General features: G+C 37.2%; 1 protein-coding gene and 1 long non-coding RNA gene across 3 annotated transcripts; one reads left to right on the plus strand and one right to left on the minus strand.

The window, feature by feature from the left end:
- Positions 1-1,938: 1,938 nt before the first annotated feature.
- Positions 1,939-8,685, minus strand: LOC147517469 (uncharacterized). Of its 2 annotated transcripts, none has more exons than XM_086589638.1 (3): positions 2,832-8,685; positions 2,295-2,392; positions 1,939-2,099 (listed from the first exon to the last, which is right to left on the minus strand). In XM_086589638.1, exons 1-3 carry the CDS (start codon positions 3,358-3,360, stop codon positions 2,055-2,057), a joined length of 672 nt encoding a protein of 223 aa, XP_086445764.1. In that variant the 5' UTR covers positions 3,361-8,685; the 3' UTR covers positions 1,939-2,054. The 2 variants fall into 2 exon arrangements, with proteins under 2 accessions (XP_086445764.1, XP_086445763.1); XM_086589637.1 differs by having other exon boundaries at positions 2,283-2,392.
- Positions 8,686-8,779: 94 nt separating this feature from the next.
- LOC147517470 (uncharacterized) lies at positions 8,780-12,287 on the plus strand. Its single transcript, XR_015211448.1, has 2 exons — positions 8,780-8,820; positions 11,644-12,287. It is a non-coding gene; the product is annotated as an uncharacterized LOC147517470 (long non-coding RNA).
- The last annotated feature ends 3,331 nt before the right edge of the window (positions 12,288-15,618 follow it).

Here is a 15,618-nt window from a genome sequence, read left to right on the forward strand (position 1 = left end):
AGATCGCAGAAGAAACACTACTGGTTATGTCTTTATAGTAGGTGCTACTACAGTGAGTTGGATTTCTCAGTTACAGATGATTGTTGCTTTGTCTACCACGAGTATATGGCCATTACAGAGGCAAGCAAGGAGATGATTTGGTTATAGGGATTGATGGAAGTACTTGGGATGAAGCAAGAGAGGAGTGTGTTACACAGTGACAGTTAGAGTGTTACATATACATCTTGCTAAAAATTCCATTTTTCATTCTAGGACCAAGCACATTGGTCTCCGGTATCATTTTATCCGATCTCTATTGGAGGATGAGGTTTTTGCACTTGAGAAGATCCAAGGGAGTAAGAATCCGGCGGATATGTTGACCATTACTGTGCCTACTGAGAAGTTAAAGTTGTGTTCAACTTCGGTGGGTCTTCTTGCTTGAAGACCATGATGGATGAGCCGAGTGTTTCATTAGTAAATTGGATTTGGATTGAGTTGTTATAATTTAGATGTGATGGGCATGTAGAGTCTCGAAGATTCCAAGTGGGAGATTGTTATGTTATGGAACTGTCGAGCTTTGCTCCGGTGTCCGACCATGTTGCCTTCACGTTTTTCAGTTTGGAGAAGAGGGCGCGCACGCGCTTGACTATAGCCAAACCCAAGGGGCACACGCCCTAAAGTTACTGGAAGTTGGACCACGAAGATGCCGCGACTTTTTCTTTTTTTGCCAGCGCTCCACCTATCCACCTATCCGGAATTTTGACAGTTTGTCGATATTTCGACCCAAAGCCCATTTTCTCACCTTTTTCTATGTGTACCTATATAAAGGAAATATATTAGGATTTTGAGACAACTTTGAGAGATTCATTTCATAGGAATTATGAGAGCTCTATTGAGCTAGGGTTTGAGTGAGGCCTCTTGTTCTTGATTCTAGTAACCTCTTGTAAACTCTCTAATCTTTTACTATAAAGGAAATTCGGCTCTTGTGTGGACGTAGGTAACATTTATCGAACCACCTTAAATCTTTGTGTCTCTTTGCATTTACTTCCATATTTATTGTTTGCTATGAATTGTGATGATAAATTAGTGGTTTTTCTTTATTGAGTTTGTTGTGATAACTACCAAAGTCTTGGGTGGATGACTTCCTTGGTTTCATGGAAATTGTGAGAGCTCTATTGAGCTAGGGTTTGAGTGATGCCTCTTGTTCTTGATTCTAGTAACCTCTTGTAAACTCTCCAATCTTTTACTATAAAGGAAACTCGGCTCTTGTGTGGACGTAGGTAACATTTACCGAACCACCTTAAATCTTTGTTTCTCTTTGTATTTACTTCCATATTTATTGTTTGCTATGAATTGTGATGATAAATTAGTGGTTTTTCTTTCTTGAGTTTGTTGTGATAACTACCAAAGTCTTGGGTGGGTGACTTCCTTAGTGTGAACTCCAAGTTGAAGTCATTTGGGATTGAAAGTAACTAGGTTGAGGTGTGACTTCCTAGTGAAATCTCCCAACAAAATTTTCTCGAGGAGATTAAAATTAGACAGGATGTAATCTTTGTTGTATTCATAATTATAGTTAATCGAGTAATTTTGTAACTAACTAACTAACAAGTTACACCATATGATCATTTTTGCGTTAATCCCATTTGAATGGATCACTCACATAATTCTCTAGCCAATCAAATCTTCGTCTCCATAGATCTAACTTAACTTTTTCTTAGTTTCTTATTAATAGGTGCTTTTGATTAGTAATTATCTTTTGTAGTCATTCTGCTTCCATCCATCTCAACAATTTCATTTCCGCAACAATAGTACATTGGTCTGTTTGTTTTTTCACTTAAAATCTAGGGTTCTTTACTACGTGCCTTCATTATCATTCAAAATTACACTTCAACATTGGTACAAGCCACATTTCCTCGGTGAACCCTGAGGATACTTTTTTTAACAAAATCACCCTGATCATGCCTGAACAATCATTTCATTTCGCATCTTTGATCTCAGTCCTTCATCAGTACATATCTTTGAAAAAAATATCTCATAAACAAGATTATGAACAAGATTTATCCTAAAAGGCTACTTTAATTGACTTTGCCATCTTTCAACAGCGAATCACTTGAAGGTTCCTGCAAAAAATAAAATGAATAAGTAAATGTTAAAATCAACCAGTTACTGCTTTACTCGTTATTTCTAATTTTCTTCTCCACTTAAATACAAGACATATATTGTGATTTGTTAAGGAAATTGTTATAGATAAATTAGTGTTGATACTTGATAGTAAACCAAGTGGTGCACAACAATTTTTGTACCTCAGAAACAACCTGATCTGCTGTTGTTACAACAGGTACTTCGGGTGCTTTGATAGTTTTCACTTGATCCTCTTTTGTCAACGCTGGCTCTTTCAAGTCTTCATGCTTTCCTGTATGTACACATTTGCATACCAGCAGGCTGTTATAATAATGCAGATCAATTACAAAATAAAACAAAACAGAAATTTTTCCATTCATAACATGCTCTAATGCTCAATTCTTTTGGCCGCTCCAACATCCCTCGAGGTGTGGTGTAATGCAATTCTTTAGACGCTAGGTGTTGTTCTTTCACAATATCCATGTATTGCAGTACTGCCATGAGCCTCAAACTCCTCAGGGATGGAAAATTAGATTATCGATCTTCCAGAACAAAACAAACAAACAAAAAAATGGCAAAAAAATGAACCACCAAAACTATTGTGCTACAAGCACATAAGCATTATCATCCCATGGACTGCAAGTAAAAAAAAAAGAAAAAAAATCCTAAACATTTGCAGGAGCACTAAATCATGGACATGCAAATTAAAGTACATTCACTGATTCATGTACCTTTCTCATCTTCTTTTATCTTCTCTTGTTCATTGACCAAACTCTTCTTCTGCACCTCATCAACTTTCTTCTCTTCCTCTTTCAATTCGACATCATCGTTCAATTCAACATCATCTTTCAAGTCACCATCCTTAACAGAATCATGATTCGGCGAAAAATACCCATCTTCGGTACTGACAGAATCAGCAACATCCTCATCTTTCCTTGATGAATGAAAATCATCTGGCAATAATATAGATTCCCCTGCAGCTTCATGCTCTTTGGCAACAACAACCTCCTCAGCTTTGGCTTGTCCAACATTTTGCCCGTCCTTGGAATCTGTACTTTCACTTATTTCCTTCACATCTTCGTTATTAGTTTGATTGGATTCCGGTTCTGGAACTGATGGACTTGTGGTGACAATGTTAACATTGTTTTCGTTAAGGGGATTGAGAACTTTCGATTTAGCACTCGACTTTTTACGAAGAAGAGATCGAGTCTTAATGGTGTCGCTGGTGGCAACTGCTTGTTTTGATTCATTGCATCCCATTTCTGCCGAAATTAAAAGAGTGGAGAGACACAAAAAAATTGGTGATTTAATTTTTGTCTTTGTTTTGAAGGTTTGGTGGTTGTTTGGATTCTGTATTTAGTATATAATCCGCTTTAAGTGGGAAGATAGAAGGTTGTGGTTAATTGATTCGCAAGTTTGAATTGTGTATTTGTTAATGAAAACTATTATTAGGTTTCACTTCCGTCGTACTAAAACTTCCCCAGTATATATAGTTGTAGGCTGACTCTGGAAAACTCCCTAATTGACTACTGTTGATTTGTATTGAGCTGGAACTTAGAAAGTTGGAAGTGCCTTGTGATGGGATACCGGTATTTGTTATTATTTCACTAATTTCTCATACAATATCGGTATAAGAGTTGATATATTTATGATAAATTTCAGGTACAAATGAAAGAAGCAAAGAGGGATACATGTAAATAAATTATTGGATGGACACATGTGGAACAACTATAAAAAGAGTGAAGACAAAAGAGAGAGGGACATTTCTCCCATTTTACTTTTTCTGTTTCTCACGTGTAAATAGAAAGAGAAAAAATGAACTGTTATAAAAAAAACACACCATTAATAGAATAAGAAAGAACTTTGTTAATTTTATCTTTCTTTTCTTGAATCTTATATTGGCGCCGTTTGTGCATCGAAGACAAAAAAACTTTTATTATTTTCTTCTTCGATTTCAAATCTACATTTTTAAGAGAGAAAAGATGAATTGGTCAATTGAGTTTTTTCTTGATTTCCACCATTAAAGCTTATGAATGATGAAGAGTATGTTGGAAGTTCTTTAAAGAAAAGCTTCGATATCAGCTAAGATTCTTAACTTCAGTTGATAGTCATCAAGATTGGAAACGAGAATGAATTCAATCTTTGGAAATAGAGATGGGTACTGTGTTGGTAAATGAAGAGGATGCCGATACTGACATCCAAAGATCATAATATCAAGATAAGTTTCTTGCTCTTATTACTTATTTCTTGTTATTTCTATTTATAAAAGAGAAATTGCTTCTCTAATTACTTTAATTAAGTTTCAGATAATTAAGTTTCAGAACATTTAGAAATTCAATTCATTTCTTTTTCATCTTAATTTCTGATTCAGGATCGATACAGATACAGATAAACTTCGATACTGGTACTAGTATATCGAGCTACCGAGATCACGACTTCGATACTGGTACTGGTTCATCGAGCTACCGAGATCACTTGGGGGCGTCCTACGTTTAAACAACTTCGATACTCGATACCAGGAAAATTCGATGTCAAGACCAGAAAAATTCGATACTGACCTCAACATCCAAATTCAACACCAACGTCGATATCAACCTCCGCAACTTCAAATTCGATACTGACCTCCCACAACAAATTTCGACATCAATTAAAATTCGATACCCAACAAAAGTTCGATACCCAACTTCATCTTCAACTTCGATACCAATACCCACAGATAACCGATACCCACAACAATGTCGATATCGATACTGGGGCGACTTTCCATTGTCGAGGTACAGAAAGACCAAGAAGGATATCGATACCCACAGTCAAATACCCAGTCCCGAACAAAAATACCAACAATTTCGATACTGGTACAAGCTTCGTTGTACAGTGAAAAGAGATCAAAAGGAAACCGATATCGGCATCGGCTTCAGGGATGAGGACTTGCTACCAACACCCAAGGGTTCGATACTGAATCACCAACAGACCAACTTCGATGTCCAACTCCACCAGCAGCTTCATCAAACGAACTATCGAGATAAGTTTTCTCGATCTCATTCTTCATTTATTGTTATTTTATGAAAGAGAAATCATTGCTTATAAAACTGATTTATTGAGTTTTTCATTCGTATACAAATTTTGATTTTGGTTCTGACGGGGGTTGAAAAATTCAAGATTGAGTTGAATGTCGTGATCTTTACATCAATGGGGGAAACAGATGAGTTTTTATGGATAATGCTTATGGTTTTTTGAGATTGATGGTTTTAAGATTGAGTTGAAAGAAAAGTCGGAGTTTTTTGTTTTTGGCGTATCTGTTTGTGGGAAGAAGAAAGCGAAGATGATGTTTAAATTATCTTGCTGATGGGCCTGGGCTTGGAGTTTTGCAAATGAAATTTATTTTCGATATAAGACTCACATGGACTTGTGGGATGACATGTTAATTCCGATACCAATCAATTGAGGCAAATATTTGATATTTCGATACTTGGTATCGAAAGTGATCACTTGGAGGCAAGTAGTTAATTTTTTTTCCTAGCCGAGGCTCGAGGTACAATAGTTCACATGGGCTGACTTTTCATATCGACCAAACACTGGGTCAACACTTTGAAATATATACATCAATAATTTGTGACCGATATAAGTAGATAACTTGGGGGCGGCTATAAAATAGCCGACATATACTTGATCATTTGGGGGGGGGGGGGGCATGGAGCCCGATATCACCTTACAGCCAATTTTTCATTTGATGTTTTAAGGTGAACAAGGATATTCTAGAGTACCGATATAAAATTATTGCTTGGGGGCGACTGTTTAATGACGATATGGATCGATCAATTGAAGATTGGATGAAGAGCTCAAAATTTTCTTTTATCCAAAATTTTATTTATCAAATCTTATTATGAACTCAAAAAATTTAATTGTCAAAATCTTAGGGGGGGGGGGGGCATTTAATACCAATGGCCGATGAAGAAAAACTACTTGGAGCCCGATATCACCTTACAGCCAATTTTTCATTTGATGTTTTAAGGTGAACAAGGATAATCTAGAGTACCGATATAAAATTATCGCTTGGGGGCGACTGTTTAATGACGATATGGATCGATCAATTGAAGATTGGATGAAGAGCTCAAAATTTTCTTTTATCCAAAATTTTATTTATCAAATCCTATTTTGAACTCAAAAAATTTAATTGTCAAAATCTTACTTTTGGATTCAAAAATTCTTTTTATCAAAATCAAATTCTATTTCGAATTCAAAATTTTCATTTATCAAATCCTATTTTGAACTCAAAAATTTTAATTGTCAAAATCCTATTTTGGATTCAAAAATTCCTTATATCAAAATTCTAATTCAAATTTTTAGTTGTGGAGAATCCTTGTGAGTGCTCTACATATCGTCTCCGATGTCAAAGAGCGATGTATGGCCAAAGGCAAAATCCTAGCTAAAGTTCAAAAAAAAATTTTGGAGTTGTGGAGAATCCTTGTGAGTGCTCTACGCATCGTCTCCGATGTCAAAGAGCGATGTATGGCCAAAGGCAAAATCCTATCTCAATATATATATATATATATATATATATATATATATATATATATATATATATATATATTTACAAGAAAATGTCATCTCGAATTTCCAAAAATTACTTATAAAAATTTCCATCTCGGATGAACAGTGTTGGGGTGAACAGTATCGGATAAAATGATATATCGGATGAATAGTGTATATAAAGAATACGGATGTACACTATCGGATAAAAGGATATATCAGATGAATAGTGTATATAAAAAGTGAGGATGCTCAGTATTGGATAAAACGATATATCGGATGAATATATGAAGAGTGCGGATGCACACTATTGGATAAACAGTAAAAAAAAACTTTATATTGTTTCTCGAAATCTTTAAATTTTCACTTATAAAATTTGAAAATTTTCTAGAGGGGGCGATGTGGTGGCCAAATATCCTACATACCGATATTCGCCATTATTTCACTAATTTCTAATACAATATCGACATGATGGCCGATATATTCATGATAAATTTCAGGTACAAATGAAAGAGACAAGGAGGGACACATGTAAAAAAGCTATTTAATGGACGCATGTGGAACAAATATAAAAGGAGTGAAGACAAAAGAGAGAGGGACCATATTCATTTCTCCTACTTTACTTTTTTTGTTTCTCACGTGTAAATAGAGAGAGAAAGAATGAATAGTTGTAAAAAAACACACCATTAATGGAATAAGAAAGAGCCCTGTTAATTTTATCTTTCTCTTCTTGAATCTTACATGCGTGTATCCAGTGCCAGTCAACGCTGTTTGGTTAGGAGCAGAAGTGCTCAAAAGTTTTCTCCTTGGGGAAATTAGATTAGGTGATTGATTTGTCTTGGCCACTATTGATTTCATCTTGAAGTTGAACCACCAGCAGAAGAATGTTGAAACTGAAATTTTGAGCCCACATGGCCACATTGCTGCTTCATATATATATTCTGTTGCACCTCCATCAAACTATTGCATTAGTTGACCACCATCTCCGAAGCTGAGATAGTATGCTACATACTTACATGTCAACGACTATGATTCGATGACCTATGATAAGTTAATCCTTCTTTTCTTTTAATTCCTTTCATTTTTGTAAGTCTTACATTTTATGCTAGTCCTATATAGCGCGCAATAATGCTCAGTTGAGCATCACCATATCTACTATCACCTCTCTCTATATTAAAGCAGAGTACGTTTTATGTGGACTATCTATTTCATAGGTGGCGCATTCTTGAGAGAGAGGTATGCCACGTGGACACGTACTCTTAAATTATAAGAAGTTTCATAATACAACATGAGCTCTTAATCTTAAGAAGTTTCCTAATACAACTACAACTCTAATAAGTCGATCAATTATCTCGCAAGGAAATTATCCGTCATTGAATTCATCGCAAAAATTTATAGGCTGTGAATTTTAGAAATGATTTCGGCCATATGGCCGGGTCTAAAATCTTGTCTATATACTAAAGCAAAGACCTCTAAAAGAGATTTTTCTCTCTCCTATGTGGCACTCTAATATGAGATATAGCATTTTCTCTCTCCTGTGGCACTCTAATATGAAAGATAGTCTTTTCTAAAAGCTTACAATCCCACATACATGGAACTTCTTTAGAGAATTTGAGTGTATTTCTAATTCTTATATTTGAAGAGTTTAAGTGTATTTCCAATTTTTATATATTTGATCAAATGAAAAAAATTGCTAAAAAATAGGTGATTTGTAGAAAGTAATTTCCGATTACGAATCAAACACTTTTAGTATTCCAATTCTTATATATTTATCATACACTTTTAGGGGCCATTTGTTTTTGCCTCTTATAAGATGTGGACCACTGATTTTGGACATTTTTTTGGTTTGTTTTTTGCCTCTTATAAGAGGCATTCTACTAGAAATGTCTTATAAGAGACATGATTTCTATAAGTACCAAAATTGGATCTACTATAATTCTGCAAGTCTTGTAAGTTGGAAAAAGACATAAACGCCCCAAGCACACTACCTTTTGCCCTCGTTCTCTTTTCTGCCTTCTCTTTCTCATTTCTTCTTTGCCTCCATTTTCTTCAACTGCCGCCCGCAACAACTACCCCAAAAGTTGCTTGCTGTCTCACTCACTTTATCTTGTTGTTGCTCCACTCGCCTTTTCGCTTTTCGACTCCTCCTCTCCACGGGCTTTGCTCCAACTTCCAATCTGAAGAAAACAGGTAACAACGATGACAAATCTCTTTTTGGTTAGAATATGAGTTCTTGAATTGTGGAAATTGGTTCACTTTGTTTGTTTGATTTGGTTCTTGAATGTGTTTGAGATGGATTTCATAATGTTATTGCATTCTGTAATACATAATAGTTTTGTAATGTTGTTTTTTCTGAAAAATGTGAGAATTTTGTCCTATTTAGTTGAATTCTTGCTGAATTGTGATAATTATTATACTTTGTTGGTTTGATTGATCGAGTTCTTGAATATTTCTTAAATGGATTTCATATTATTATTAGTTACATTACGATGGATTTAATAAATAATTTTATATTAGTTCTGTTCTATGTGGTTGTCACCAAAACCAAGAGGAACCAATACAGGGTACTCAGCTACTTCACCTAAACTGAACACATGCTAAGTAGTAAAGTGTACAACTGACCATTGCCATGAATCAAATCCCCGCTTCACACTCGATACATACTCTTTACTTTATGTTTCACTTACTTTTGGATATATATACAAGTTTTATTTTTGTTAGACTCTTTTGTGGTGTTTGTGTCGATATGAACTGGACCTCGTCGTCTTTAGTATGAGCGAGGATCTCGTTATACAGACTCAAGGGACAGGTATGTGTCAATCTGATTGTTACACTGCCATGGTTTACATATTGTGATCTTCCAGGGGCAGCAACTTTGAGATGACTTCAGGCTCAAATTTGACATAGGTAGAGTTTAGATAGGGGTTCAACTTACTACACATAGCATATAGTACTTCGAGTCTACTTTAAAACAGATGCGTTGCTTTTAGATGTCCTTGCTAGGAGTTATTAAGTTTATAACACAGACTGTGATCTGAAATTCGCTTGGAATGGTCTTAAGACGAGGTTGATTGATTTATATGAGTAATAGTACTTGTAGTATGATGCAATATTATTTGGCGCATACGCTAGTGAATCGTTATACTAGTTGTTCAGTTTATATCGGACTGTTCTATGTGAATTGTTAAACTAGTTGTTCTACAATATTTTGAAGCTCTCTGAGTTATTACTTCGCAATTTGAGTAAGTATGAAACTCTCTTGATGGATATGTTGCATCTCTTTTTATTTCTTGGGGACTTCATCATCCTTGCCTAGTGCAATTGAATGGATCTTCACATTTGGCAAATACTTATCTAATTACTTGTGTAATTGAGTGTCTGTGTAATTTTTCATTGTTGGTTTTGTTGTGGAAAAGCATAGTGTTAAGGAAATGGCTTGTATATTTTTATGTGATGGATACATTGAAATGGTTATCTTTTTTATATGTAGGTTTATATGGATTCTTTTAAGTTATCATTGTTGGTGAGTCTTATAGCATTAGTAATATTGCTCAAACGTGCAAGAAGAAATACACTCCCAAGGAGAGTCCGTCAAAAGATGTGCATTTCCAAACGTAGTGGAGAAGATTTAGTTAGGGAGACTTTGAATGGTCCATCAAAACAAATTTTCTAATCTTTTAGGATGGAAAAAGAATCTTTTCAAGCATTGTGTAGTCATTTTCGAGAGAGAGGGTACTTGGCCAATAGTAAACACCTACTTTTGGAAGAGAAGATGATGATGTTCTTGTTAACACTTAGTCATAACACTCGTATGGCACATGTAAGTTGGTTATTCCAACATTCTGGACAAACAATTCACAAGTACTTTCATGAAGTGTTGAAAGCTATGATTTTGTTTTCTAAAGAGATGATTGTACCACCATCTTGTGAGGCCCCAGTTGGAGAACTTAGAAGTTATAAGGAACTTAGAGAAGGAGCATTCAAAGGGGCTGTTGGAGCATTAGATGGCACTCTCATTCATGCAGTTATTCCTCCTAGTAAACAGACCCCTTACAGAGGAAGAGGTGGAAAAGATTGTTGGCAAAATGTGTTGGCAATTTGTGACTTTGACATGAAATTCATATATGCTGTGGCTAGATGGGAAGGGACTACCCATGATGCTAGGGTGTTAACTACTTCAGTGCGGAATTCCAGCTTTCAGGTTTCCATTACCTCCTCGAGGTAAATGTGTAGTCTTTGTTTTATTGTAATGTTATCCACAAAATTATTACTTGTATATGCATACTAAATTGTCATCTATTTCTATTGTATATATAAGTATTATCTATGTGACGCGGCTTAAACGCATACCAGGGGATTATGGCTCCATATCGTGGTGTACGATATTAGCTTGCTGACTACAGACGTCCTGGGAGTCGTGCTAGGACTAAGGAGGAGAAGTTTAACCATAGCCATTCAAAACTAAGGAATGTGATTGAGAGGAGCTTTGGAGTTTTGAAAGCTAGGTTCCCTATTTTGAGCAAGATGCCGGGGTATAAATTTCTAATTCAGAGGAACATAGTCATTGCTTGTATGGCTCTTCATAACTTCCTTCGTAGAGTTGCCCTCAACGATGTGTTATTCCAAGCATATGGTAATGAGGAACTTCTTGTGAATAATCAGATTCCAGTAGACCCAGAAACAGATGATGGTGTTAAGCAAGTTTTCAGGCCACAAGATCAAGCTTATATGGTTAATTTACGATTTCAAGTTGCAGATATCCTTATGGCTAGGCCTAATAATCTCGAGTGATGTTCTTGTTAGTTGTGTTTTATGATGTTTAACTTCTTGTAAACTCTTGTTTGATTTGCTATATTTATGACTTGTAAACTCTATTTTTCTGACATATCATTGATATGAGAATGTTTAGACTTTTTTGCTTGGTGTTTGAGTTTATTATATCGTGACATGTAAACAGGTTGATTAACATGAGATATATATGACTTTGAAATTATTGTTGATATTTATAAGCAGGTAAGATGGCATCAAAAGGAGATAAAGATGTTCTTTGTATCTGTGGTGGGGGTACATGTAAAACTAAGGTATCGAAGACCTCAGAGAACCCTAGGAGAGCATTCATTATATGTCCAAATGGTGTTAAAGGGTGTGGACTTTGGCAATGGGTGGATGAGGTGAAAATGTGTCCTTGTAATGAGGGAATTTGTAAGATAAGAACCTCGCATACCCCAAGAAACCATAATAGGAAATTCTATCATTGCCCACAATCGACTAATGAAGGATTTGTAGGATGTGGATTCTTCCAATGGTTTGGGGAGACGAGTGGCACAAGCTTTATGTCTGCTGTAACAGAGAATGATTCTAGTGAACTGGAAAAGCTTGTCAAATTGCGCACATTTGTTGAGATGAAACAAGCTATAACAAATGATGTTTGTGCGGCTTTTTTGAAGAAGATGGATGAACTTGGGATCAATGATGTAAAGAAGAAAGATAATAAGGAATGAGTTTTATTAGGATATCAAAACTATTTTTTATGTTGTATTTCTATTTCTATTTGGATTTAAATGTAATGTTTAAGAGGATTTCTATTTTGAAACATTGCTTGTATGTGAATTGGTGTTATGAAACTAGGCGCGAAAGAAGATCATTTTGTTGAATAATGACTGGAAGTACAAGTTATGTAATGGTATGTAAAACAGGGTTATATTTGTCAAATAACCATCTATAAGATGTTATGCATTTTTTTTTCTTTTTTTATAAGTGCTTATAAGAGGAACTTAAAATGAAAAACAAACCAGTTTATAAGGCCCACTTTAGAGGTGCAAGTGGATATCCAAATATTCGAATCCGATTCGAATTCGTATTCGAAAAATCGGATATTATCCAAAAATTTCGGATTCGGATTCGGATTCGGATATTTTTTTTATGTCCGAACTGGTTTCGGATACTGACATATCCGCATCCGATAATATTCGATCCGATTTAAAAAATTAACAGTTTTTATATATAATTAATTAATTTATCTTTTATTGTATAAAATATTATATAAAATCATAAACTAATAATATAAAACTATAATAACAAAATAATAATAATAAATGACAAATATATATATTTATACTAGTTTTTATAGTGGTAAAATGAATTATTCAAAGCAAATAAAATTTTAATTAATTTTTATTTTCGGATTGGATATTATCCGATATCCGTTTCAGATATCCGAAATCGGATTCGGATAATTTTTTTTAATATCCATCGGATTCGGATTCGGATATAATTTTAATATCCACTTATAAGACCCTCTTATAAGACCATGTCTTATACGACTCTCTTATAACTTAAACCCAAAAAACAAATAGGCCCTTAGTGTCTATGATAAAACACCGACTTATTTCGAATATATCATTAACACAATGTAGTATCACATTTCCTTTCTTTTCTCTCTCTCTCTCTCTCTATTTTTCTATGTGTTGCCTCCCTTTTCTCTCCTGCCTCCCTTTTCTCTCATATCTCCCCTTTTTCCTTTCCCATCTCTTTCTCTTTATACCCCTTCCAGACTCATCCCAACCGTCCACCTGTCCTCTCATCACTCGGTCTCCCTTTCCCCCGTACATCTACCACGTCCGCGGTCTAGGTATCCACAACCACGTTCCGTAACTCCCTAACTCCCCCTATTATGTTGCCTCCCACATAGCTCACCGCTGACCAAGTCTCCTCACTCTTCTCCAGACCCTACAAATGCCCCTTCTTGACTCCGCGGTCATCCAATTGGCCCGGGGTCGAGAACTCCTGTCACCCTTCATTCTGTTGTTGGTTTACCTTTGCATCGGTATGCGCATGCTGTCAAGTGCAATTATCATGTGCATCTTCAGTAACCCTTCGGTTTCTGTGCTTACACGTGTCATCTTTCTGCTGGACCATTTGACGACTCTTTGATTTTCTCACCCCACCGAATTAACTATTTTGCCCTTCTCCTATTTAAATCCCGCTCCTTCTTCTTCCTCTTCCACTTTGCTTTTTCATTTTCTCTCTACTTTCTCTTCACCAGTCCATTTCTTCCTTCTCCGTTCACTCTCCGACTGCGTGCCCTCCAGTGCTTTCTCCGGCGACTTCCTTCTTCCTGGGACACTTCCATCTGAACCATCATCTTCTTCTCTCATTGATCTCGGTACATTTCTTTTCTTCCACTTTCTTTTGTTTGGTATTGTTCTTGAGTTTCCTACTTCCTTGCGTCTATTCATTTCCTCTTTCCGATGTCAGATACCGAATCCAGTGACTCCTCCTCTTCCCGGTCTCATAGGGTAGCGTCCCCACCTCCACTAGTCCCAGCTACGACCCCCTCCACCTCTGGGCGACCCACATCCTTATTACCGCCCTTTTCTCGGTGTCGTAGACCTAATTTGGATGCAATTAGGGCTGCGTATGGTGTTTCAACCAATCTGCCATTAGAACATGTGCCCTCGGTCACCCACTACCTTCATCTGGCTCCCCGCAGGCCGGGGTATCTTGTTGCCACCGTATGTCAAATAGTTGCCGGTCTGCGGCTTCCACTCACCCTATTAGACGTTAAGGTGTGCAACAATTTCAACATCCCTCCTTGTCAAGGCATAGCAAACTTCTGGAGAATTATGTATGCTTCTAACTCCTACAATAGAACAGGAGAGCCCAAGATTTCCAACCGTGATATCATCTCTCACTACTATATAAAGACAAGTACCAAAGATGTCAGTGTAGGGTACTAATCTTTTTGAGTACGCCCCAAGAAGCAATCTTTTGTCCTCCGTATCACCTCCTCATACAAGGTGTTGCATCATTATCCGCTATACAGTACATATCTAGAAATTTCCTATCCGCGAACCTTCCTCCCGATTTAACTCTTAATCATCTCGCCTTCCAAACCAGTGGTGAGTCTACTGGTACTTTCCTTCTTTTCTTATTTGTACTCCCTGTTATCCACTGACCCTTGGATATTCTCCCTTACAGGTTGGCTGCCCGATTCCAAGTCCAGCATCTACGCCAAACTGTCGTATCCTATTTTCGAAAGTCTTCGCGGTTTAGGCTCTGCTCAAGCTGAACGTCTGGGTATCAACCCCACTCAAGGCACTCCACTGCTTCCCATACCGGCGCTCCCCTCCATCAACGGATATACAGCCCTATTTTACCATCCTCCACCACCCAAGGAAAGAAGACCCCGAGCCTCACCCCACCCACAAAAAAATCTCATACCCAATCCTCCCGCTGTATTCATCCCCGACCCTCGTCTCACTCCCTTGAACTCTGCAAACCTTATACCTTTTCGGCACCCGAAGACATCCCTTCTTACTGCTTTATCTCCAACTAGGAAGATCAGTATACCTCCCCTCCCTCTCCTACCGATAGCATGGATGTTAACAAGGTGAAGCTGTTTGACAGCAATACTGACGAGGATGATGAAGTGATGGAGGTGCCTCCTACTGAGGTGCATGCTTCTGCTGATGGGCCTCCCACCAAAAGGCAGCGGACTTCTGTGTCCGAGGAACCAGCTTCCCTGACATTGACTGTCAATGTCGCAGCCTCTTCCCCCTACACCCATCGGGAAGGTAAAGAGTCGGTCATCCCTGCTGGCCCAGGGTCAGCGATTACCACCCCCGAGGAATTTTGCCCTACCTTCAAGGTGCGCAACTGCAAAGTAAACACCGCAGACTCCGCTCTAGAGAACCCAGCTATGGCCTCTTCCCTATTCTACAGCGCCCATCTGCTCAAAGATTCAGCTTATACAGAAAGGGGATCGTTTCAGCAGCACCGGACTTCTCTATATACCAACTGGGAGAAGGTATGATTCTTTCTCTCCCCTCTTTACTTTACTACATCCCACTCTTGATTTTTCATCCTTTCTGATCTTAGGTGAGCCTGGACATTTCTTATATGATCCGCGACCTTTTTGGTGCCAAGGCCAAAGTGGAGTCCTTTGAGAAGGAGCTCAGCGGCCCCACTGGACTTCGGGCTACCTGC

This window comes from Coptis chinensis, chromosome 2, assembly GCF_015680905.1.
Source record: "Coptis chinensis isolate HL-2020 chromosome 2, ASM1568090v1, whole genome shotgun sequence".
In the NCBI taxonomy this organism is placed as follows: domain Eukaryota; kingdom Viridiplantae; phylum Streptophyta; class Magnoliopsida; order Ranunculales; family Ranunculaceae; genus Coptis; species Coptis chinensis.

What these genes read in the sequence shown, in the direction of transcription:
- LOC147517469 (XM_086589637.1), bottom strand. Translation starts at nt 3,360, where the DNA reads ATGGGATGCAATGAATCAAAACAAGCAGTTGCCACCAGCGACACCATT. An exon ending in GATAAAAGAAGATGAGAAAG is followed by an intron (nt 2,393 to 2,831) that starts GTACATGAATCA and finishes GTGTACATACAG; the next exon opens with GAAAGCATGAAGACTTGAAA. An exon ending in CAGATCAGGTTGTTTCTGAG is followed by an intron (nt 2,100 to 2,282) that starts GTACAAAAATTG and finishes TATTTTTTGCAG; the next exon opens with GAACCTTCAAGTGATTCGCT.